Source organism: Rhinopithecus bieti, unplaced genomic scaffold, assembly GCF_001698545.2.
Source record: "Rhinopithecus bieti isolate Rb0 unplaced genomic scaffold, ASM169854v2 scaffold_7681, whole genome shotgun sequence".
Lineage (NCBI taxonomy): Eukaryota > Metazoa > Chordata > Mammalia > Primates > Cercopithecidae > Rhinopithecus > Rhinopithecus bieti.
Genome location: NW_016806571.1, coordinates 5096501 through 5121631, shown reverse-complemented (window position 1 = coordinate 5121631; position 25131 = coordinate 5096501). Strand labels below are relative to the sequence as shown.

General features: G+C 47.4%; 2 protein-coding genes across 10 annotated transcripts in view; both read left to right on the top strand.

The window, feature by feature from the left end:
• GTF3C2 (general transcription factor IIIC subunit 2) overlaps positions 1-19483 on the top strand; it is a 32079-nt gene extending 12596 nt beyond the window's left edge. The window contains exons 2-19 of the mRNA XM_017876956.1: positions 1686-1956; positions 2119-2440; positions 3046-3331; positions 6927-7021; positions 7390-7467; positions 7606-7704; positions 8500-8727; positions 8895-9006; positions 9218-9326; positions 10900-10925; positions 11111-11240; positions 15825-15969; positions 16068-16229; positions 16419-16506; positions 16761-16889; positions 17171-17323; positions 18062-18169; positions 18441-19483. Of these exons, the coding sequence (XP_017732445.1) occupies positions 1710-1956; positions 2119-2440; positions 3046-3331; positions 6927-7021; positions 7390-7467; positions 7606-7704; positions 8500-8727; positions 8895-9006; positions 9218-9326; positions 10900-10925; positions 11111-11240; positions 15825-15969; positions 16068-16229; positions 16419-16506; positions 16761-16889; positions 17171-17323; positions 18062-18169; positions 18441-18659 (2736 nt within the window). The 5' untranslated portion in view covers positions 1686-1709 and the 3' untranslated portion in view covers positions 18660-19483. The remainder of the gene's footprint in view (positions 1-1685; positions 1957-2118; positions 2441-3045; positions 3332-6926; positions 7022-7389; positions 7468-7605; positions 7705-8499; positions 8728-8894; positions 9007-9217; positions 9327-10899; positions 10926-11110; positions 11241-15824; positions 15970-16067; positions 16230-16418; positions 16507-16760; positions 16890-17170; positions 17324-18061; positions 18170-18440) is intronic.
• A 2088-nt stretch (positions 19484-21571) lies between these two features.
• Positions 21572-25131, top strand: part of MPV17 (mitochondrial inner membrane protein MPV17) — a 14487-nt gene continuing 10927 nt past the window's right edge. For 4 of the 9 annotated variants that reach the window (XM_017876950.1, XM_017876949.1, XM_017876948.1 and 1 more), the window contains exons 1-2: positions 22147-22226; positions 22755-22829. In XM_017876950.1, coding sequence (XP_017732439.1) covers positions 22760-22829 — 70 coding nt within the window. In that variant the 5' untranslated portion in view covers positions 22147-22226; positions 22755-22759. Of the gene's footprint in view, positions 22227-22754; positions 22830-24189; positions 24689-25131 lie in introns of those variants that run through there. The other 5 variants (XM_017876953.1, XM_017876954.1, XM_017876952.1 and 2 more) reach the window with 5 other exon arrangements.

Below are 25131 nucleotides of genomic sequence, written 5' to 3'. Positions count from 1 at the left end.
GCCTCCCAAAGTGCTGGGATTACAGGCTTGAGCCACCGCGCCCGGCCTGGTTTTCTTTTTTTCTTTTTTGAGACAGGGTCTCATTCCGTCACCCAGGTTGGAGTGCAGTGGCAGTCTCGGCTCACTGCAACCTCCACCTCTCAGGCTTAAGTGATCCATCCACTTCAGGTTCCAAAGTAGCTGGGACCACAGGGGACCACCACCACACCCGCCCCCACACCCAGGTCATTCTTAAATTTTGTTTTGTTTTGTTTTGTTGAGACGGAGTCTCGCTCTGTCGCCCAGGCTGGAGTGCAGTGGCCGGATCTCAGCTCACTGCAAGCTCCGCCTCCTGGGTTTACGCCATTCTCCTGCCTCAGCCTCCCGAGTAGCTGGGACTACAGGCGCCCGCCACCTCGCCCGGCTAGTTTTTTGTATTTTTAGTAGAGACGGGGTTTCACCATATTAGCCGGGATGGTCTCGATCTCCTGACCTCGTGATCCGCCCGTCTCGGCCTCCCAAAGTGCTGGGATTACAGGCTTGAGCCACCGTGCCCGGCCAATATATGAGCTTTAAATTAGATAATTATATATAGCATTTAGTATAGTGCTTGGCACATAGTTAGCATTTAATAAATGGAAGCTTTATGGCCAGGCACGGTGGCTCACACCTGTAATCCCAGCACTTTGGGAAGCTGAGGTGGGTGGATCACCTGAGGTCAGGAGTTTGAGACCAGCCTGGCCCACATGGTGAAACCTCATCTCTACTAAAAATACAAAAATTAGCTGGGCATCGGGGCACGTGCCAGTAATTCCAACTACTCGGGAGGCTGAGGCAGGAGAATTGCTTGAACCCAGGAGGTAGAGGTTGTAGTTAGCCAAGATCATGCCATTACACTCCAGCCTGGGTGACAAGAGCGAAACTCTGTCAAAAAAAAAAAAAAAGGAAGCTTTGTTTGCTTGTTTGTCTGCTTCACCAAAATGTAAGTTCCATGAGGGCAGGGACCTTGTCTGTCTTGCTTATTGTCATATCACCAGTTTCTTTTTTTGTTTTTAATTTTTGTGTGTGTGTGTGTGTGTGTGTTTTGAGACGGAGTCTCGCTCTGTGGCTCGGACTGGAGTGCAGTGGCCGGATCTCAGCTCACTGCAAGCTCCGCCTCCCAGGTTCACACCATTCTCCTGCCTCAGCCTCCCGAGTAGCTGGGACTACAGGCGCCCGCCACCTCGCCCGGCTAGTTTTTTGTATTTTTTAGTAGAGACGGGGTTTCACCGTGTTAGCCAGGATGGTCTCGATCTCCTGACCTCGTGATCTGCCCGTCTCGGCCTCCCAAAGTGCTGGGATTACAGGCTTGAGCCACCGCGCCCGGCCTTAATTTTTTAATTAAAAAATTTTTTTTTTTTTGCTAGAGAAGGGGTCTTGCTGTGTTGCCCAGGCTAGCCTCAAACTCCTAAGCTCAAGCTGCCTTCCTGCCTCAGCTTCCTGAAGTGTTGGGATTACAGGTGTGAGCCACCGCACCTGGCTCGTTACCAGTTTCCAGAACAGTGCCTAACATATAGAAGGTGCTTAGTAAATATTGTTGAATGAGTGAATAATCAGGGAACTTAGGTATGGGTGTGAGAATGAGGGGAGAAAAGATGGGGAAACAAAAATCTGAGCTAGTACAAATAGTTTCTGTCTTCTACTCATTTGTATGTCTCTGTATGCAGGGGCAGCCATTTTGGGGGGTGCTGATGGATACCTGCGGGGTCGGCTATGTTGCCCTGGGGGAGGCCGGCCCCGTGGGGAACATGACTGTGGTAGACTCTCCTGGACAAGATGTGCTAAATCAGCTTGATGTCAAGACCTCTTCAGAAATGACCAGTGCAGAGGCTTCCATAGAGATGTCATTACCTACCCCTTTGCCTGGATTTGAGGATTCTCCTGATCAGAGGAGGCTCCCTTCAGAGCAGGAAAGCCTCTCCAGACTGGAACAGCAAGGTATGTACCTTGTCCTCTTATCTTTTTATTCCCCATGCCGAGCTTAAGATGAAAGAGAGCAGGTTGAGCTCATAGGATCTTACAAACCTGGGTACAGGGTAATCTTTTCCAAAGAGGTTTGAGTTCTGGTTCCATCTCACAGACCCATATTCTTCTCTACAGATCTTTCTTCAGAGATGTCAAAGGTCTCAAAGCCTAGGGCCTCAAAGCCTGGCCGGAAGAGAGGTGGTAGGACACGAAAAGGCCCCAAAAGGCCCCAACAGCCTAATCCTCCATCAGCCCCTCTGGTTCCTGGTCTCTTAGATCAGTCCAACCCTCTGTCCACCCCCAAGCCTAAGAAACGAGGTCGAAAGTCCAAGGCAGAGCTGCTACTGCTGAAGTTGTCAAAAGACCTAGAGCGGCCAGAATCGCCATCTCCAAAGAGGCCCCCTGAGGACTTTGAGACCCCTTCTGGGGAACGACCCCGCCGAAGGGCTGCCCAAGTGTAAGGATTGTGGGGCACAGCTTGGTGGAGGGGGGTTGGGTGAAGGGATCAGAGTGGGGAAGATGTTGGAGAGATGAGAAGACTGTGATGAGGTATTAGGTAAGCAGGGGTGGTATCTGGATTCTAGGGACTTCAGCAGTCCTTTAGGCTCTTACCACAGCACTATTAATGGTACGTATTGCTAACTTGGTTTATCTAAGAATTACTTTCTATACTTTATGTCCAGTGCCATTTTTCACAAACTACCCAGCTCTTTATTGCTGTTTTACTGTCCAGTATATGTCAATATATATGTGCTGTTCCATTCTTTCTCTTGCCCTCTGTGTTCTTTGACTGTGGTGGAATGAAAAATGCATTGAACTCGGAGTGAGAAGACCTGGGTTCAGATTCCACATTTGTTATCTGAGTCATCTCGGCCAAGTCACATAACTTGGATTTCTGGTTTTTCATCTTCCAAGGGGGAAGGGGAAATTAATAGAGGTTATTATTATGGGGTTATTGGGAGGGTTATTGGGAGGATCCATTGAGATAAAAATCAACCATGTCTGGAAACGTGGGTTCTCAGTTATATGTGAGAATGGCTCTGACTCTGCCCTATCCCACAGGGCACTTCTGTATCTTCAGGAACTGGCTGAAGAGCTCTCAACAGCCTTGCCTGCTCCTGTGTCCTGTCCTGAGGGCCCCAAGGTGAGCAGCCCCACCAAACCGAAGAAGATCCGGCAGCCAGCAGCCTGTCCAGGTGGAGAAGAGGTGGATGGTGCTCCACGGGATGAAGACTTTTTTCTCCAGGTTGAGGCTGAAGATGTGGAAGAAAGTGAGGGCCCAAGTGAGAGCTCGTCTGAACCTGAGCCTGCAGTGCCCCGAAGCACTCCGCGAGGATCTACTTCAGGGGTAACCTCAATGGACAAGAAAGTGAATGGGGACATAGTAGGATTTTAGGGGACCAGCAAGGTACTGAGAAAGGAAAGATAGCTTTGACTTGGTAACTATAATAGACAAAACGGGTTAAAGAAAAAAGGGTCAATTTCAAAAACAGTTGGCATATTAGGGAGAGCACAGAAGGGGTACGGTAAACAAGATTATTCATTCATATATTTAGTGTCTATTCTCTGTTAGGAAACACAAATATAAATAAGACAGTGTCCTGCCTTACAAGTTCACAGTGCAATCAGCACTACCCCAGGAGTGAACAAAATGATTTAGGCATCTAGAGGAAGGGTAATTAACTGCTTAGGCCTCACAGAGGAATGATAGTTGAATTGCTTCTTGAAGGATAAGTAGAAGTTTGCCAGAGGGGATGGTTTTCCCAGAAATTGGTTATGGCTGGAGCATAAAGCCTGGAGTAAAGTTGTAGGTGAGATTAAACTGGAGAAGATGAAAGGACATTGACCAATAGGAACCAACAAAGATTGTTTTTGTTTATGGGTTTTGTGTGTGTGTGTGTGGTAAAATGTATATAACATAAAATTTGCCATTTTAACCATTTAAAAATACACAATTCAGGCCGGGCGTGGTGGCTAATGCCTGTAATCCCAGCACTTTGGGAGGCTGAGGCGTGTGGATCACCCGAGGTCAGGAGTTTGAAACCAGCCTGACCAATATAGTGAAACTCTGTTTCTACTAAAAATATAAAAATTAGCCAGGCACGGTGGCGTGCACCTATAGTCCCCGCTACTCGGGAGACTAAGAAAGGAGAATGACTTGAACCCAGGAGGCAGAGGGTTGCAGTGAGCTGAGATCGACTACTGCACTCCAACCTGGGTAAGACAGCGAGACTCCATCTCAAAAAAAAAAAAAAAAAACACAGTTCAGTTGTACAGAAACTCGTGTACAACGAACGTTTTAAGTAGAAAATAACATCAGTTAGGAAAATAGGTCAAATTATAGTTGACAGAAGACAGTTTTGCTGGGCACGGTGGCTCACACCTATAATCCCAGCACTTTGGGAGGCCAAGGCAGGCGGATGACGAGGTCAAGAGTTCGAGACCAGCTTGGCCGACGTACTGAAACCCCGTTTCTACTAAAAATAAAAAATAAATTAGCTGGGTGTGGTGGTGCATGCCTGTAATCCCAGCTACTCAGGAGGCTAAGGCAGGAGAATTGCTTGAACCCAGGAGGTGGAGGTTGCAGTGAGCCGAGATTGTGCCATTGCACTCCAGCCCGGGCAGCAGTGTGAAACTCCTTCTCAAGAAAAAAAAAAAAAAAAAAGACAGTTTCCATTATCCAGGTAAGAGATAGTGAGGTCCTAAATCAAGCAGTGAAGGAAGAGAAGAGCAGGGAGGGGGCAGATTCAAGACATATGTAAAAGGCCAGGCGCGGTGGCTCACAGCTGTAATCCAAGCACTTTGGGAGGTCAAGGCAGGTAGATCACTTGAGGCCAGGGGTTTGAGACCAGCTTGACCAACATAGTGAAACTCTGTCTCTACTAGAAATACAAAAATAATTAGCTGGGTGTGGTGGCATGCACCTGTAGTCCCAGCTACTTGGGAGGCTGAGGCAGGAGAATCACTTGAACCCAGGAGGCAGAGGTTTCGATGAGCTGGGATCACGTCATTGCACTCCAGCCAGACTCTGTCTTTGAAAAGAAAAAAAAAGATATGTAAGATACTTTTTTATTTTTTATTTTTGTAATTCTTTTGTTTCTGTGTTCTCTCACAGAATGGAATACGTAAGAGAGTTAACAGTATTTGGGAATTGAAGGGAGGAAGTTGAATAGCAGCTTCCAGCTTAAATGGTGGCATCATGCACTGAACCTGGGAACATGGAAAGAGGTGAAGGGATGTGGGAGGGGCCAAAGGTGCAGAGGGAAGAAGTATGATTCGCTTCTTTTTCCTTTTTTTTTTTTTTTTTTTTATGAACAGAGTCTTGCTCTGTTGCCCAGGCTGGGTGAGTGACGATCTCAGCTCACTGCAACCTCTGCCCTCCGGGTTCAAGTGATTCTCCTGCCCAGCTTCCCAAGTAGCTGGGATTACAGGCACAATGCCACCAATGCTCAGCTAACTTTTGTATTTTTAGTAGAGATGGGGTTTTGCCAATGTTGCCAGGCCTGGTCTGCTTGAATTCTTGACCTCAGGTATCTGCCCGCCTCAGCCTCCCAAAGTGCTGGGATTACAGGTGTGAACCACCACACCTGGCAGAATTCACTTTCTGACATGTTGAGTTTGAGGTGCCCATGGGCCATGAGCCATTCTGCTGGAGATGTCTGGTCACCAGTTGCATATATGAGACCAGTGCCTTTCTTGCCTCATGTGCGACATTTAAGGGAGAACAGAAACCCTCAGTAATAAAGATAAATGCTATTCTGATGCAACATTTTAAAAAATCAAATCAGTGCAACAAATCATGGGTATTTTGTTCCATGATGAACAAAATATCAAAATTTTAAATAAAGACAGGAACTTTAACTGATTACTGTTTTTTTTCCATTTGCCTCATGCTCTAATATGACTTGCCACAATACTGTCTAGAACTTGTAGAGAAGTTGAGACTGAGTCAGGTTTACATTACGGAGATGTAAACTTGATAATCAGGCATAAAGATGGTAGTCAAACTGGGTTCGGTGGTATGCATTTGTACTTTGAGCTACTCAGCAGGCTGAGGCAGGAGGAGTTTTTGAGCCCAGGAGTTGATGTCTGGCATGGACAATATAGCAAGACCCTGTCTCTCAATTTTTAAAAAGGCCAGGTGTGGTGGCTCACACCTGTAATCCCAGCACTTTGGGAGGCCGAGGGGGAAGGATCGCTTGAACCTAGGAGTTGAAAATCAGTCTGGGCCATGGAGAAACCTTGTCTCTACAAAATAATACAAAAATATTAACCAAGTGTGGTGCGCTGTGCCTGTAGTCCCAGCTACTCAGGAGGCAGAGGTGAGAGGATTGCTTGAGCCCAGGAGGCAGAGGCTGGGGCTGCAGTGAGCCAAGATCGCGCCACTGCACTCCAGCCTGGGCGACAGAGTGAGACCCTGTCTCAAAAACAAAAACAAAAAAAACAACCAAATAAAAAGATAGTAGTCAAAGCTATGGGACATGAGATGAGATTACTAGGAGTGTGTCAGTGTCTGTCTGTCTGTGGAAGGGGGCGAGAAGACGACAGGAACTCTGGGGAATACCATCATCGAGGAGACCTGTCAAGAAGGGAGAACATGTGAAGGAATATTATAGAGAGGGGAGAGGAGTAAGGGAGACTATTCCATAGGGCGGGAGTTTCAAGAGGCATAAGGGAAGTCCTCTGAATCAAATGCCATGGAGATGTTGAGGAAGCTGAACAGAAAATAGGTAACACATTTTGCATTTTCGATGGAGGAGTAGTGCAGAAGGTAAAGAAGTCATTATAATGGTTGAAACACAAATCTTTTAAGATGCTGATAGGGCAGTGATTGGAGGGGGAGGTATTGCCAAAGAAGATAAAAACTGGAAAAGAGCTGTCTCTGGGACTTTCTCTAACCTGTAGAATTCGCTTCCTTACATTTTCTTCAATTTGATCCTCAGAAGCAGAAGCCACACTGCCGGGGAATGGCTCCCAATGGCTTACCAAATCACATCATGGCTCCTGTTTGGAAGTGCCTCCATCTCACCAAGGACTTGTGAGACTTGGGGACTGGGGGCTGGGGATAATGAAGGGGTGGTAGAGGAGTGCAGGGACGGTATTGAAGTGGGGCTGTGGGAAAGACAAGCAGTCATGGGGGATACTGTGATGACACTCATTACTAAAAAGCACTGCTCTAGAGGCAAGAGCTCTAGAACGCTTTAACTGAAGTGAAATAAAATGAAAGGCTCTGTTTCTCAGCTGCACTAGCCACATTTTAGGTGCCCAGTAGCTAATTGGAGCTAGCAGCTGGCATATTGGGCAGCACAGATAATAGATCATTTCCATCCCCACAGAAAGTTTTATTGGACTGTGCTGCTCTAGAATCCCTCTCCTCCTTCATTAATGCTGCTCCTTTTTCTCCAGCCGAGAGCAGAAACATTCATACTGGGAGTTTGCTGAATGGATTCCTTTAGCCTGGAAGTGGCACTTGTTATCTGAGCTGTAAGTTGAAGCAGCATCTCTGAAGCTTAGGAAGGGTGAAACCACTGGAGACAAAAGGGTGACAGAGGCTCTATAATGGGAACCCTGGGATGGGTGAAACACTTCCGAATTTAAACTGTTCCCTTTGCCTTCCTCCAGTGAGGCCGCTCCCTACCTGCCCCAGGAGGAGAAGTCTCCATTGTTTTCTGTACAACGTGAAGGGCTACCTGAAGATGGCACCCTCTACCGAATAAACAGGTGAAGATTGCACATCCGCCCTTTTTTCTGATTCTGGAGCCAGAAACAAGAAAAATGAATGTTTAAAGAGATGACAGATAAGTCCTGTCCTTCCCTTGATGCTGGTCGAGTTGCTCCCAAGAATAAGAGTGCTGGCTAGAGCTGGTCAGTCGTCTCTGATTTGTAGTGTTCATTACTGCTGGCAGGCTGAGGGAAGCTAGAGAGATTTAGGGGCCAAAGCAGTTCACAAGGTTACATTTACTCAGATAGACCTGGACAGACTAGCCTTAGGGAAAATACTCTAGTATTCCAGAATGAACAGCCCTGAAGATGAGCTGGAGCTAGACAGACTTTGGAGGCTGGGTGTGGTGGCTCACGCCTGTAATCCCAGCACTTTGGGAGGCCAAAAAGGGAGGATTACTTGAGCCCACAAGTTCAAGACCAGCCTAGGCAACATAGCAAGACCCCTATCTCTATGAAAAATTTTAAAATTAGTGGGATATGGTGGCATGTGCTACTCCAGAGGCTGAGGTGGGATAACCACTTGAGCCTGGGAGGTCAAGGCTGCAGATCATGCCACTGCACTCCATCCTGGGTGACAGATCCTGTCTCAAATAATAATAATATAAGACAGACTTTGGGAAGGAAAGGAGGAAGATACAAGTGGTAGCCAAGGACTGTTCTCACTTGTAAACTGTTTTTGATATTCAGGCTCTTGCTTGAGCCAGTTCATACTGGCTCTGGGTGGAGCTCCCATACAGTCCTCATTACCTTTCATTAATTCCTTTCTTCATCCCATCTTTGATTTTTCTCTAGATTTAGCTCGATCACAGCACATCCAGAGCGCTGGGATGTGTCCTTCTTCACGGGGGGACCACTCTGGGCTCTGGACTGGTGCCCAGTGCCAGAGGGGGCAGGAGCCTCGCAATATGTGGCTCTTTTCTCCAGCCCTGACATGAATGAGACACACCCACTGAGCCAGCTTCATTCGGGTCCTGGGCTGCTCCAGCTCTGGGGCCTTGGGACCTTGCAGCAAGAAAGCTGGTGAGGTGGGGTTGGACACTGCCATGGGAGGGTGGTTGAGGACAGCAGGATGGGGTCTGGACAGGATAGGGGGAAGGGCTTGGATTGGGCTAAGACAAGGGGAGCTTACCTCTGGCAGCCCTACGTCCCTTCTTCCTACCCACCATCCCCACGTGCTCTCTCCCCAGTCCTGGCAACAGGGCCCACTTTGTCTATGGGATTGCTTGTGACAACGGCTGCATCTGGGACCTCAAGTTCTGCCCTAGTGGAGCATGGGAACTTCCAGGCACCCCTCGGAAGGTACTTTCCAGTCAACTGTGGGATGGCCCTAGGACTCAAAGCCAGGACAAAGAGGCCCTGGGAATTCTTAGAGTTTAAGGAAGGAAAGTTGGAGTGTGGTGGATGGAGTTTTTCCAGCAACTCCATACAGTATTTTCAGGGACTAGAACCTCAAAGGTTTTCTGTGAGTCAGTTGAAGGCAGCAAGCCTCAGCACACCTTTTACCCTTTAGGCTCCTCTCCTGCCCCGGTTGGGTCTCTTGGCTCTGGCCTGCTCAGACGGGAAAGTACTACTATTCAGTCTACCCCATCCAGAGGCCCTACTGGCTCAGCAACCCCCAGGTGAGTAGCACAGCAAGGAGAACGGGGCTGCTGTCGTGGTGGCCAGAGCATAGCAGGACCTATTTCCCTGGAAGCTCCCCGGGCCAGTCTCTCTAACACAAAGCCTTACTCAACCACACACACACCCTGCATTGTGACTCCAGTTTGTTCTCGAGCCCTCTCTCTTTTGCAGTCTTGCAGCTGTACTCTCTCTTTATCTCTCCTTCTTCCCTATTCTGTGCTCTCAGGACTTTCCCCCTGTTACTGCCACAGGTAACTGGCTGTGTAAAGATCTGCTGAGGGCTTGGCTGATGGATAGAGCCCATCTCCCCTGCCATACTCTTGTTCCCCCAATCCTGTTCTTAGCCTCTCCTGCCCTCACCACCACACAAACACAATCCCTTGTTCTGAAGAGAGGGATAGAATAGAGAGCTGAAGATGAACAAGAGGAGGAAGTCAGGAAAAGGCAGCTCCTATATGTTGAATTTATTTTTCATTAGTACTGAGTATTTAAAGAAGAGGGCACCCAGGTTGGAGCCCTGAGAAGTCCCATATGTGGTGGTCTTGTGGAGTGGGTTGAGGAGGTAATAGGAGGTCAGAAAGTAAAGATAGTAAATACAGACAGTTCTTTCAAGAAGTTCCACTGTGGGGCTGGGCATGGTGGCCCATGCCTTAATTCCAGTACTTTACAAGGCCTAGGTGGTAGGATTGCTTGAGCCCTAGGAGTTTGAGACCAGCTGGGGCAATATAATGAGATGTCGTCTCTACAAAAAAAATTTTAAAAAGTAGCCAAGCATAGTGATGCATGCCTGTAGTCCCAGCTACTTGGGAGGCCTAGGTGGGAGGATCACTTATGCCCGGGAGGTTGAGGCTGCAGTGAACTGAGATTGTGCCACTGCACTGAAGCCTGGGTGGCTTAGTGAGACCCTGTCTCAAAAAAAAAAAAAAAATTGGCTGTGAAGGGAAGCCAGTAACTGAGGGTGGTGGATTGCCTGAGTGTGGTCAGTAAAGAAAGGTTTTTTCCCCTTATTTGGATAGGAGACAGTAGGGCATGTTCACATGGCAATATGGGAGTGACAGACTAGGGAGGGAACAAATGGATGACACAGGAGGAAGGAGGATAACAGAATGAGCAGTGTTCTGGAAAAGGTGCTAGAGGATTAGGAAAGAGTGGAGTGAAGGGATTGCTCTTCTGATAGGAGGAAGGATACTATCAGGTGTAACAGAAGGAAAGAAGATGGGAGCAGGTAGAGGTAGGTTCATAAATTTCGTGATGGAAAGATAAGGACTTTCTCAACAAAGGATAAGGGAACGTCACTATTCAAAGGATTGGTTGCTGATTTAAGAGCAAGGCCTGTGTCCACAGAGGAAGTCTACAGGAAAAAAAAAAAAAGCGAGGCCTGGCTAGGCATGGTGGCTCACACTTATAATCCCAGCACTTTGGGAGGCTGAGGCAGGAGGATTGCTTGAGCCTAGGAGTTGGAGGCTGCAGTGAGCCATGATCATGCCACTGCACTCGGGCCTGGGTGACAGAGTAAGACCCGCTGAGTCCTTGGGATCCGTAGAGTTAGTTACTGCTCTTTTTCCCTCACAGATGCAGTGAAGCCTGCCATATATAAGGTGAGTGAGGAACCTGCTACCTTAGCTGAGGCTCCATCTTCTTAGAGCCTCACCTTGCTGATTCCACAGTGAGTCTCCTTATACTTCTGAAAAATACCCTCATCCTGCTGGATTAAACATTGATTTGAGCTTTCATTCCAGTGTAGGTGTCCCTAACCCTGGTCCCATCTCTTCTTTCCCTGCAGGTACAATGTGTGGCAACTCTGCAGGTGGGGTCTATGCAAGCTACAGACCCCTCTGAGTGTGGTCAGTGCCTTAGCCTGGCCTGGATGCCTACCAGGCCCCACCAACACCTAGCTGCTGGATATTATAATGGTAAAAATACCAAAATAAAACATAAGGAACTATTGCTCTTTACATTTTTTATATATGCTTGTTTTTTGGTGGTTTCTTTGGTGGTTCAGTACTGGACATATAGTTAGAAATATTCAAGCAATGTAAAAAAAATAGAAAGAAATAAGTCACTAGACTATTTCTACTCAGAAAAAAAATTTAAGAGTAGATAGATGCTGGGCCAGGCATGGTGGCTCATGCTTATAATCCCAGCACATTGGGGGGCTGAGGCAGGCAGATCACTTCAGGTCAGGAGTTCGAGACCAGCCTGGTCAACATAGCGAAACCCTGTCTCTACCAAAAAATACAAAAAATTAGCTCGGCATGGGGGCACACGCCTGTAATCCCAGCGACTTGGGAGGCTGAGGCATGAGAACCCGGGAGGCAGAGGTTTCAGTGATCCAAGATCACACCCCTGCACTCCAGCCTAGGCAACAGAGTGAGATCCTGTCTGGGGAAAAAAAAAAAAAAAAGTAGATGGCTGCCAGATGTGTGGCTCATGCCTATAATCCCAGTACTTTGGGTGGCCGGAGTGGGAGGGAATCACTTGAGGCTGGGACTTCAAGAGCAGCTGGGCAACCTAGTGAGATCTCATCATTAAAAATAACATTTTTAGGCTGGGCGTGGTGGCTCACGCCTGTAATCTCACCACTTTGGGAGGCCGAGGCAGGCGGATTACGAGGTCAGGAGATCAAGACCATCCTGGCTAACACAGTGAAACCCCGTCTCTACTAAAAATACAAAAAATTAGCCAGGCACGGTGGCAGGCACCTGTAGTCCCAGCTACCCGGGAGGCTGGGGCAGGAGAATGGCATGAACCTGGGAAGTGGAGTCTGCAGTGAGCTGAGATCGCGTCACTGCACTCCAGCCTGGACGACAGAGCGAGACTCTGTCTCAAAAAATATATAGATGTATACTAAAAATAACATTTTTTTAAAATTAGAAAGTGAGGAGGAACATCCTTTCATGCAGTTCTTTTTTTTTCTTTTTTTTTTTTTTTGAGACAGAGTCTCACTCTGTCGCCCAGGCTGTAGTGCAGTGGCGCGATCTCGGCTCACTGCAAGTTCCACCTGGGTTCACGCCATTCTCCTGCCTCAGTCTCCCGAGTAGCTGGGACTACAGGCACCCGCCACCTCGCCCAGCTAGTTTTTCATATTTTTTTAGTAGAGACGGGGTTTCGCCGTGTTAGCCAGGATGGTTTTGATCTCCTGACCTCGTGATCTGCCCGTCTCGACCTCCCAAAGTGCTGGGATTACAGGCTTGAGCCACCGCGCCCAGCCTCATGCAGTTCTTTATGTATATATAAAATAAAAAGATCAGGGAAAAGAAAGAGTTTTATGAAAATGGGATCAGCCAGGCATGGTGGCTCACACCTGTAATCCCAGCACTTTGAGAGGCTGAGGCAGGAGAATCGCAGCCCAGGAGTTGGAGACTGGGCAACATGGTGAAACCCTGTCTCTAACTAACTAGCTAACTAAATGAATAAAAATGGGATCATACCGTGTAAGGTATTCTAAAATAAAATGTATTAAATTTAATTATATCTTAATTTTATAGAAGAAAAAGACAGTAAAGTCAGACTGAAATATTGGCTAAGCTCCTGATGAATGTTTCTTCACTATAAGCGACACTAGTTCCTCAAAGATACTTTTAGAGTTAAAAAGAAAAAGACTATAAATAAATTTAAATTATTTTATAATAATATATTATAATATATATTTATAATAAATACTACTTTATAAATAACTCAACATTAAGTTAGTTGGAGTTACTAGGTTTTGTTTTGTTTTATTTTTAGATAGGGTCTCATTCTGTCACCCCAGGGCTGGAGTGCCAGTGGCAAGATCTTGGCTCATTGGCATCCTGGACTTCCTGGGCTTCAAGCAGTCTCCAACCTCAGCCTCTGGAGTTAGTTGGAACTACAGGAACAAGTTACATGCCCGGCTAATTTTTTGTATTTTTTTGTAGAGATGGGTTTTGCCATGATTGCCCAGGCTGGTCTTGACCTCCTGAGCTCAAAGTGATCCACCTGCCTCAGCCATTCTAGGTGGGGGGGGGGGGCTGGGATTACAAATGTGAGCTACTGTGTCTGGCCTAGATTGTTATTTTTAATACATGACAGTGTTATTGGCTAGGTGCGGTGGCTCATGTCTGTAATCAGCATTTTGGGAGCCGAGGCGGGCAGATCACGGAGGTCAAGACATCGAGACCTATCCATGGTCCAACATGGATGAAACCCTGTCTCTTCTAAAAACTACAAAAATTAGCTGGTTGCAGGATGGCACATGCCTGTAGTCCCAGCTACTCAGGAAGGCTTGAACCTGGAGGCGGATGTTGCAGGAGCCAGATCGTGCCATGCACTCCAGCCTGGCGACAGAGTGAGACTCCATATTCAAAAACAAACAAAATGACAGTGGTTGTTTTTTAGAAAGTAGACTTCTCTAGGAAGGAAAGGAAATTAAGCACTCTTACATGTCTTTTTATCGTCCCTTTCTCATGTTTTTTCTTTTGGTAGGTATTATGCTTACAGTTGTCAGGGTTACATGGATTCTTCATGGCTGTTCTGCTTTTCTTAATTCTAAAACTTGATTGAGTGCGCCTACCAGTCCATTTTATCTTAGTCTCCCCCTCAATGTTGCTGAATTATTTTATATGCATGGTATAATTCATTATCAACCAAATTTTTTTCAAGAAAGGTTCATAGGTGTGCTGCCATTCATTCCCTGAGTGGCTTAGCCTTTTGAGTAAGCTGAGTACTTACAGGGCATGCACCACCACACCCGGCTGTTTTATTTTTTTTGAGAACAGGGGTCTCTGGGTCCAGGCTGGAGTGCAGTGGCACAATCTCGGGCTCACTGCAACCCTCACCACCTCCCAGAGTTCAAGCAATTCTCCCACCTCAGCCTCTTGAATAGCTGCGGATTACCAGGCGCCATGCCACCAAAGGCCAGCTAATTTTATGTATTTTTAGTAGAGATGGGGTTTTATCCATATTGTTCAGGCTGGGTCTTCAAACTCCTTACCTCAGGTGGTATGGCCACCCTGGCCTCCTAAGTGCTGAGATTACAGGCGTGAGCCATGTACCTGGCCTTATTTTATTTTTTAGAGATGGGGTCTCAGTATATTTGCCCAGGCTGGTCTCAAACTCTTGGGTGCAAGGTGTTCTTCCTGCCTTTACCTCCCAAGTGGCTAGGATTTATTAGCTGAGCCACTGCCACCTCGAACATTGGTGTGCTTTTGACTTTTTGCCTGTTCTCTTTGTCTTGGGACAGTTAGCGAACATTTTCTTTTTCTTTTTTTTTTTTTGAGATGGAGTCTTGCTCCTGGTCTCCCAGGCTGGAGTGCCCAGTGGCGTGATCTCGGCTCCACTGCAACCTCTGCTTCCTGGGTTCAAGTGATTCTCCCATGTCTCAGCCGGGCGTGGTGGCTCATGCCTGTAATCAGCACTTTGGGGGCCGGAGACGGGCGGATCCACGAGGTCAGGGAGATCGAGACCCATCCTGGCTAACACGGTGAAACCCCGTCTCTTTACTAAAAATACAAAAAAACTAGCCGGGCGAAGTGCAGGTGCCTGTAATCCCAAGCTACTCGGGAGGCTGAGGCAGGAGAATGGCGTAGCCCTTGGGAGGCAGAGCTTGCAGTGAGCTGAGATCCAGCCACTGCACTCCAGCTCTGGGCGACAGAGCGAGACTCCGTCTCAAAAAAAAAAAGTGATTCTCATGTCTCACCCTTCCAAGTAGCTGGGATTACAAGCACGCACCACCACGCTGGCTAATTTTTTTTGTATTTTTAGAGATGGGGTTTTACCATGTTGGCCAGGCTGGTCTTGAACTCCTGACCTCAAGTGATCCACCCACATTGGCCTCCCAAAGTGTTGAGATTACAGGCGTGAGCCACTGCGCCTGGCTTCCTAGAGTTTTTATGCTTTTTTTTTTTTTTTTTTTTGCGACGGAGTCTTATTCTTGTCACTCAGGCTGGAGTGCAGTGGTGCAATTTCATCTCACTGCAACCTCCGCCTCCCGGGTTCAAGCAATTCTCCTGCCTCAGCCTCCCGAGTAGCTGGGATTACAGGCACCCACTACCACATCTGGCCAATTTTTTGTATTTTTAGTACAGACGGGGTTTCACGGTGTTGACCAGACTGGTCTCAAACTCCTGACCTCAGGTGATCCACCACCTGCACTGGCCTCCCAAAGTGTTAAGATTATAGGCATGAGCCACTGTGTGCCCAGCCTATGCTTTTTAAAAGTTTCTTGACTTTTATTTATAGAGAGTAGAGAGAGGTGCATTCTACTCTGTGTACTAGGTGTGTTCACCCTATCATTTTTCAACTGTAGATTCCAGACAAAGCTATTACTTTTTTGTTGAAGAGAATTGGGGTTAAAATATCATGTTGAGTCTTTAAGCCCTAGAGGGAATGCTGGATAGCTAATCAGGATCCCCATATCCTTTCATAGTGGTTTGGATCTGAGGGTAGAAGACAGGTCCTAGGCGCTCAGAGAAAGAAATTAGAGCAAGGAAGACAGAACTTGCTTTTAATGCTTACACATTCTGTCCCTATGTCAGGCATGGTGGTTTTCTGGAACCTTCCCACTAACTCACCCCTGCAGCGGATACGGCTCTCTGATGGCTCCTTAAAGCTCTACCCCTTCCAGTGTTTCCTAGCCCATGACCAGGCTGTACGTACTCTTCAATGGTGCAAAGCTAACAGGTATGGAATAGGAGATGTGTGGAGGGGGAAGATGAAGACTGGGACAGGCTGACTCTTCCACATTTGTTCGGATTTGACCTTCTCCCATCTTTTTACAGCCATTTCCTTGTCTCTGCGGGGAGTGACCGGAAAATCAAATTCTGGGACCTTCGACGACCTTACGAACCCATAAACTCTATCAAGCGCTTCTTGAGTACAGAACTGGCCTGGCTGCTCCCCTACAACGGTGTCACTGTGGCTCAGGACAACTGCTATGCCTCGTACGGCAAGATGGAGATAGGACCTCTAGGGACAGGCCCTAAGGGTTGGAGTGCAAAGCATGCCAGATTGTTGTGGGGAGAGGAGGGTAGAGAGTTGGTTCACTGAGGTGGTTTAAATTCTGGAAGAGGTTAAGGAGAAGAAATGAATCTAAAGAAAAGGAAGGTTTAAATTTATTTCTCTTTTAACAGTTATGGACTCTGTGGGATTCATTATATTGACGCTGGTTACCTTGGTTTCAAGGCCTACTTCACTGCTCCTAGAAAAGGCACCGTTTGGGTGAGCCCCCCCCTTTCTTTTGCAGTCTTCATTACACAGGAAAATGGCTCATTTATGCACTATTAGTGTCAGAAAGAGGCAGTAGTTTTGGGTAGGAGAAGATAGGTATGTGGTAACTCTATCAATCAGGGCTGTCAGTTATGATAAACTCATTTTTGTTTGTGTGTGTCTCAGACTGTGCAGTTGTTACCAGTTCATAGCTCTGAATGAATATAGGAATGAATGAATGAATGAAATCTGTCTCTTTCTATTAGAGTCTTTCAGGATCCGACTGGCTTGGGACGATAGCTGCAGGAGATATATCCGGGGAGCTCATTGCTGCTATATTGCCAGATATGGCACTGAATCCAATAAATGTCAAGCGACCTGTAGAGCGAAGATTTGTACGTATATGAACATCTAACAGCAGCTGTTGGGTCCTAACCCACATGTCCTCCCAAATTCTGGTAGAGTACAAATTAGTGCTAGGTCTCCCGGCCCTGATATTATCCCAGAAAGTCTTAGCACAGACTTGTGTATAATCTTCCCTACCCTACTGCATCTGAGCATATATTTAAAGATACTAGTTTCTTCTGTCTTTAAGCCTTTCCTGCCCAAACCACTTTCCTCTGCTTCTATTCTGTCTTTAGTATTATAGAACCTAATTTCATGGTCTGCTTTCCAGCCTATATATAAAGCAGATCTGATACCGTATCAGGACAGTCCTGAAGGTCCAGACCATTCTTCTGCTTCATCTGGGGTCCCCAACCCTCCGAAGGCTCGAACTTATACTGAAACTGTCAACCATCACTACTTGCTCTTTCAAGACACAGATTTGGTAAGCTGAGGCCAGGAGAATGGGTGTGGTATTAGAAAAGGTAGAAAACTTTAGCCTTTGTATAGTACGCAATCCTGAGTTCAGCACAAAGATATAAAACTAAGGAGCCTCGGCCAGGCATGGTGGCTCATGCCTGTAATCCCAGCACTTTGGGGGGCCAAGGCGGGCAGATCACGAGGTCAAGAGATTGAGACCATCCTGGCCAACATGGTGAAACCCCCGTCTCTACTAAAATACAAAATTAGCTGGGCATGGTGGTACATGCCAGTAGTCCCAGCTGTTCAGGAGGCTGAGGCAGGAGAATCGCTTGAACCCAGGAGGTGGAGGTTGCAGTGAGCTGAGATCTCACCACTGCACTCCAGCCTGGCAACACAGCAAGACTCCGTCTCAAAAAAAAAAAAAAAGGGCCAGGCGTAGTGGCTCATGCCTGTAATCCTAGCACTTTGGGAGGCTGAGATGGGCAGTTCAAGACCAGCCTGACCAACATGGCAAAACCCTGTCTCTACTAAAAATACAAAAAATTAGCCGGGCATGGTGGTGGGCACCTGTAATCCCAGCTACTCAGGAGGCTGAGGTGGGAGAATCGCTTGAACCCGGGAGTGAGCTGCCGAGATCGCACCACTGCACTCCAGCCTGGGCGACAGAGCAAGACTCTGTCTCAAAAAAAAAAAAAGTAAATAAAAATAAAAAAAAGGAGCCTCTCACTTTCTTCCCTCCTCTTCCATTTCCCTTCCCCAGGGTTCATTCCATGATCTGCTCCGTAGAGAACCAATGCTGCGCATGCAGGAGGGAGAGGGGCATTCTCAACTCTGCCTGGACAGGCTGCAGCTGGAGGCTATTCATAAGGTAGTCTTTCATCCTCTCCACCCTCCACTCTCATTTTCCCCCAGTTCTGGGCCTGGGGCTGATGAAATGGAAGATGAAAAGGTTACACAGAAGACAGACTCCTCCTCCAGAGCATGACAGACGTACCTCATTCACTGGCTTCTCATTCTTACCTGTCTCACCCCTCATGGTCCTGTCCTTTCAGATTGTGGCTCATTTTTTTTGTTCATATAGCTAGAGTCACCCTAAAGCACCACCCATAAGCATCTCTCTCTTTCTGTTCTCTTCACAGGTACGTTTCAGCCCAAACCTGGACTCCTATGGATGGCTGGTATCTGGGGGGCAGTCAGGGCTGGTTCGAATCCATTTTGTCCGTGGACTCGCCTCCCCACTGGGCCACCGTATGCAGCTTGAAAGCCGAGCCCACTTCAATGCTATGTTCCAACCATCCTCCCCCACTAGACGGCCTGGCTTCTCTCCAACCAGCCATCGCCTTCTGCCCACTCCCTAGCCTTGGCCCACACCTCATCCTTGGAGTGAAGTCGGTCAAGAACAAATGGCCCCTATGCACAGAGCCATAGGAACTGGGGGCCTTCCCTGGACAGTGATCATGCCAGGCCTGGACCTTTAGGCCTGCCTCCCCAGGACTCCTTAGATCCCACTCTTTCTACAGACTTCTGTGATCACAGCCCCCTGCGGGCAGGGGGGCTCTCCCTCCACCAACTCTCAAGGCTCCTCAGCCTAAGACTATGGCTCATGAGAAACACTCAGGCCTGACCTAGGCTTGGGAGTCAAACTGCTCATATTGAGCATATTGTTAAGTGGGTAAAGCCAAGTAAAGGTACTGGGTGTTTTTGCGACCACTTGTGAATGGGTGTATGGAGAATTGAAAAGGGTATCTGCATGAAGGCTCCTGTCTGACTATTCCAGGATCCAATATTACTGCCTTCTGAAACTTCCTCTTTAGGGTAACCATCATGTATGCCCACAAGGGTGATAGCAATTTGTGAGACTGAAGTTGCTTAGAGTACTTCTTTGACCAAGGAACACCACAGACACCCTACTGATAGAACAGTGGCTCAGATCTTACTTGCTCCTGCTTACGAAGTATTCCCAATCACTGGTCATCTGACCCTACTTGAACACTCCTGAACAGTCATGTTTTTTAAAATCTTCCTTTATATCAAGTCAGAGTATACTTCTATAAATTTCACTCATGGGTGTAAGGAAATCCAGTCATCTTCCCTGTGATTGCCCTGTTAAGTATTTAACCATACCTATCATGTGTTTCCCAAATCTTCTCTAGATTAAATATCTTCAGTTACTTCAACCATTCTTTTACACGTCATGATTTTTGATCCTTCATTATACTGTCACATTGTTGACTTACTAGAATGTTTACCTACTTCAGTTCTGTGTATAGGAGGTGTTCAGAACCCAAGTACAGTAATGTTATATCTCATCTTGTTAGAGGCTTCTTGTGGGATGCTGCAGACTCACAGTGACTATGATACTGCCTCCTAAGCAAGGATACACCCCAGTGATGAGAAATAGGCAAACCATGGTCTTGAAATGCCTAGGAGTGTAGGCTGGGGTTTGGAGGGAAATAGTTGGATGACCTCAGGAAATAGAAAAAAACAGGCAGCTGCTTTTTGGAGAGAGTGGAAATGAGATCAGTGCCTACCTGGAACAAAACACTCTGGCATTCTAGACTGGCCAAATATGTCGTGTAGGGACTTCATCTATCAGAAAATCTCCTTTAAGAAGGGATCAAGTTTAGCCCCGGTCAGGTGTGGTGGCTCATGCCTGTAATCCCAACACTTTGGGAAACAAGGCAGGCAGATCACTTAAGGTCAGGAGTTAGAGACCAGCCTGGCCAACACATGGTGAAACCCTGTCTCTACCAAAAATATAAAAAATTAGCCAGGTGTGGTGGTGCATACCTGTAATCCCAGCTACTCGGGAGGCTGAGGCAGAAGAATCATTTGAACCTGGGAGGTGGAGGTTGCAGTGAGCCGAGATCCTGCCACTGCATTCCAGCCTGGGTGATGGAGCGAGACCCCATCCTGTAAAGATGAGAAAACAGACCTGGAGGAAACCCAGGTCCATCAACAGCAGAGACCACAACCCATGTCAGTGCAAAGAAGCTTGCGCAACCCTATTGGGATCCAGCTCACATTGAGCCAGTTTTGTTTTTTGAGCTGTTAGGCAAGTGCCTTCTGTTGAAGAGAAGCTTTACTCAATTCTATAGGGCAGCCCCCTTCCTATTTTCAGTGGTAGAAAAGATGAGACCTGGGGATCTGCACTTGAGGCTGTAGGTTGGTGCTGGCAGCCCTGCTTCTGCAACTGAGTCTTAGCCCTGATCTTGACCTTGTTCTTTTTCTCTACCAGAAGCTTTTTCTCTTTCTAACGCTACCTGCCAATATATCCGCTTCATAATATCCATTGTTCATACACTTCTCTACCTTTATTCCTCTTCTCATACTCCTCCCTTCGCCAGAGTGTCTTTTTCCACCATTTTCATCTGAGTTCAATTCATCCTTCAGAAAGGTCCCAGCTCAAATTCCACCTTCACCAAAAAGCTTCCCAGTTTTCTCCAGTAAAAAATAGTCTCCCTTCCTTATGTTCCCAAGGGGAAGGAAGGAAAAAGGATAAACAAGCATTAAGCACTTGATCCATTTTAAGCACTTTGCACATGTCACTTTTGTGAGGTAGGTATTGCCATTTTAATGATAAAAGAGTTGGAGAGGGTAGGCTGTCTGTAAAAGGTCAAGGTCACATTAGTAAGTGGTGGTGCTGGGGATTTGAACTCAGTATAACTTCAGAATATAACTTTACAGCCTGCCACATTTGGTCTCCTATTACATTTACTTGTACCAGTTCACTCCTCTAGCATGCTGTTTTGCAAGTAGTGTTTTAGTTAAATGTTTGTGACACTGACTTCTCTTGCTTCCCTACTCTGTTTCTCCAGGATTTGTGGCAGGAGTCTCCCTGCCTTAATCATAAAGGAATTGAGTAAACTGGGGGTGGAGCTGGGCAGGTGGAGAGCCTGAAAGAGTGTGCCTCCTGACGTGTGGGCTCCCTGGAGATAAGTAAAGTCTGCAGCCTGACAAGTCCATTGCCAGGGATATTGTAGACATTTTCAACGCTCTGGAAAGGATATTGCTCTGTATTCACAGACTCTGTTAGAGCTGGAAGGGGATTAAGAAATCACCTAGCTATGGTTTTCAAACATGCAGTTGTGGGCCCCATTGTTAAAAATGGGTCTTTTGAGAAGTATATAACTTAAAAAAAAAAAAAGTTGGAGAAGCAGCTGTAATAATGCTGCCCCTCTCATCCCCACACACAAATATCTGAAAAATCCCTAGAACTGAGGAGCCGAGTTTTGAAAGTCAATAGTGTAACCTCCCTCATTAGATGCAGATCAAGTCTAGTCATGACCAAGGCTGCACATGCAGCCCGTTAGTTTGGGAGCCAATACCTAATGTCTTCTGAAGTTCTAATTCCAATGCTTTCTGTGGAAGAATCATACATATGCAGTATTTCTTAAGTGGCTGTTTGCGGCAAAGCACTGAAATAGTTGCTATGAGGACAAATATGAACGACCCCAGTTTTACCCGCTTGAGCTCACAGTTGAGGCCAATGAAGAACCTAGAGACAAAACACGCACTTAACTATAACTTACAGTTCCCTAACTACGATTGTTCAGACAAGGATCGTAGTTACGGCCAGTTATGGGCGGAGGATGGGCTGAACAATGAGACTACTGGATTGAGAGAGGCCCGGGCCTCGAGGGGAGAGAAGGGGCAGGAGGAGGCAGAGGGTCCAACTCAGGTGAGAAATATGGCTGGCGGGCCCCACACCAGGGTCCGGCACAGTCCCGCTGGAAAAGGGGTCGCTCACAGAGTGGGTGGCCGAGTTAGGCCGCTCTCTACGGGTATTCACAGCTCGGTCCACTCATTTCTACCCTGGCTGCAAAATCCGAAGGACGCTGGGCGGAAGGGGCGGGGCTTGTGGCGGAAGTTCCTAGGCCAGCCTATCACGTGGGAGGGAGCCTCCGCGCCCAGCTCGCGCTCAGGTGAGTGGCGGGTGGTCTGCGGTCTCTGGCTCAAAGCGTCGCAAGCCATGAGTGCCCACAAAGCGTGTGGTCATCGTATATCCGGGCAGTGACGGGCCCTGTTTTCGGTCTGGAGCTGGACTCAGGAAGGTTACAAACTGTTTCCAACCAAGTCTGAATCTGACACAGACCAAGCTATCTTTTGAGGCACCCAAGCTCTGGGTAGAAGCCAGAGCAAAGCTGTCCTCATGCTTGTCTCGTTCGGGAACGGAGGCCTCCAGGTGGTCCGGCTTCAGGACTGAGAGTGAGGTGGCTTGTGGCTGCTACCAGGAGGCCATAGCTTCCCACAGCCTTTCTCTCTTCCCCAATTGTCTAAGCCGACTCCTGCCACAGGAAGCTGTCTGGGAAGCATCCCTCATGTGGCCTCTGTCACTTTAAGTCACACTGGAAGTGGGAAGGGGAAGGGAGTGGGCACAAGGGAATGTCAGGCGACTTCTTAGTCGTGGAGAGGGACAGTAGGGGTGACCCCCTCTCCTCTTGGCTTCACAGGAAGCATGGCACTTTGGCGGGCATACCAGCGGGCCCTGGCTGCTCACCCGTGGAAAGTACAGGTCCTGACAGCTGGTGAGTCACCCTCTAGGACTTGAGTGGGACCAGGGCAGATTGATTTGGAAGCCAGAGGCTTGCCCCACTGCACCACCCTCACTTCCTGTTTCTATTCAGCTCTCTTGAAGGGTTGGCTGTCTTTCATCCCACACTGTCCCCAGTCTGTTTTGGAGGGTGGCGCCGAAGGCTGTTTTTAAGGGGTATGCATAGTTGGCCAAGCTGTGCAGTAGGGTTTTAGGATTTCAAAGTCCTCAAAAAGCTGAACAGTCAATCCTGAAGGATAAAGGCATTGCCCCAGGAGGCCTCTACTTGGAAAACTAACATTTTACTGTATGCAAAACACTTTCATATACATTATGGCATAGGGCCCCCACAAAGGTGTGTGAGCTAGGAGGATTACTTGAGTCCATATTAGATCACACCTAATAAGTGCTGAATCAAGACTCTTACCCCAGTTTTTCTTGGTATTTTTTATTGTGAAACATACAAAAGAATGATTAAGACGTGTATGTACAGTTTAAATGGCATTAAAACTGAACACTCCTGTGTCAGTGATCAGCTTTGAGACCTCTTGAGCGCCTCTCCCTAATTCACCCAACATTTCCAGAGTTTTGTTTATATCATTCATTTGCTTTTCTTATCATTTACTGCCTAAATATGTATCTCCAAACAATATACTAACCAAGGTTAGTATATTGGTATCTGATCACTCCATCCTGATCCATTTGGAGTGATCAGATACCAGTCACTCCAAATGCAGTGATTGAGTACTAACCTCACAGAGGTAATGCAGTGACCTACCTGCATTTGTTACCATCTTCATTTTGCAAGTTAATTAATGTAAGAGGATGGCACGAAGATAAGTAAGTCGTATAGGGGGAATGACAGAAGGCCTTAGAACATTTGGGGTACAAAGAGTGATCACATTAAGATGAGGTCTTGCCCATGTTTAGAGGAGGGGAACAAGATTCTAGTGATGACTGGGCTTCTGAGAAGCGGACTGTTGGAAGGGACTGGGGGCTACTGAAAGCCAGAGTGGAATAGGGATCCTGTAACCAGAATAGCCCTACATCAGCACAGAAACTTAACTGCATGAATGGCCAGGAGATGGATTCTTTGGCCCTTCCCTGGGCCCCTCTCCAGTCTTCGGTGCCCAACCACCTCTCGTCCTGTCCTCAGTGTCCGTCAGCCTGTATGACTCACCTGGCTGCGTGTGTGGTGACTCATGCTGGACAGTGTGGCTATGATGGGAACTGACACGCTGGGCCCTTTGCCCAGGCTCAGATTCCCTCAGGGCCCATAACTGCCGGATGGAAGGTTCCCCCTTGTGGTCATCAAGAATAAGGAGGGAAAGAGTCCTTATATTTCCCTACCCAAGGTATCTGCAGCTGACAAGGGCAGGAGCTAGAGCTCCAAGGAGGCCTAGGTGCCGACATGTGGCTGGAGTTCTGGGCTCTTGGTGCTGGAGCCCTTCACCTCCACAGCGACTGAGGCTATGCTGACGTCCCAGCTCAGACCTGAAGCAAAATGTAGCCTCTCAGCACTTTTCCCAGACTGTTTCAGACCATTCAGACTTTTCCTTCCCTGTTGTTCAGTGTATTTGGATTAAACTACAAATAAAAGGTGAAAGTGGCTTTAGTTCACTGAGCCATTTTTGGACTCCAGCACAGTAGTTCCTAAGGTCCCATGGGATAGCTCATCACACTGGAAAACAGTACAGAGATTTCAGACTTAGAAGACCAGGATGTGAATCTTAAAGCCATAGCACCTAGTAGGTGCATTAATCAGGACAAGTCAGTAAACTTCTTTGAGCATCAGTTTCCTCTTTTAAAACTTGAGTTTAGGGGCTGGGTGTGGTGGCTCACGCCTGTAATCCCAGCACTTTGGGAGGCTGAGGTGGGAGGATCACGAGGTCAGGAGATTGAGACCAACCTGGCTAACATGGTGAAACCCCATCTACTAAAAATACAAAAAAAAAAATTAGCCAGGCATGGTGGCGGGCACCTGTAGTCCCAGCTACTTGGGAGGCTGAGCCAGGAGAATGGCGTGAACCCGGGAGGCAGAGCTTGCAGTGAGCCAAGATCGCGCCACTGCACTCCAGCCTGGGCAACAGAGCAAGACTCCATCTCAAAAAAAAAAACAATTTTATATATATATATATATTAGCCTGGTGTAGTGGTACATGCCTGTAATCCCAGCTACTCAGGAGGCTGAGGCAGGAGAATTGCTTGAACCCAGGAGGTAGAGGGTGCAGTGAGCCAAGATTGTGCCATTGCACTCTAGCCTTGGCAACAGAGCGAGACTCCATCACCAAAAAAAA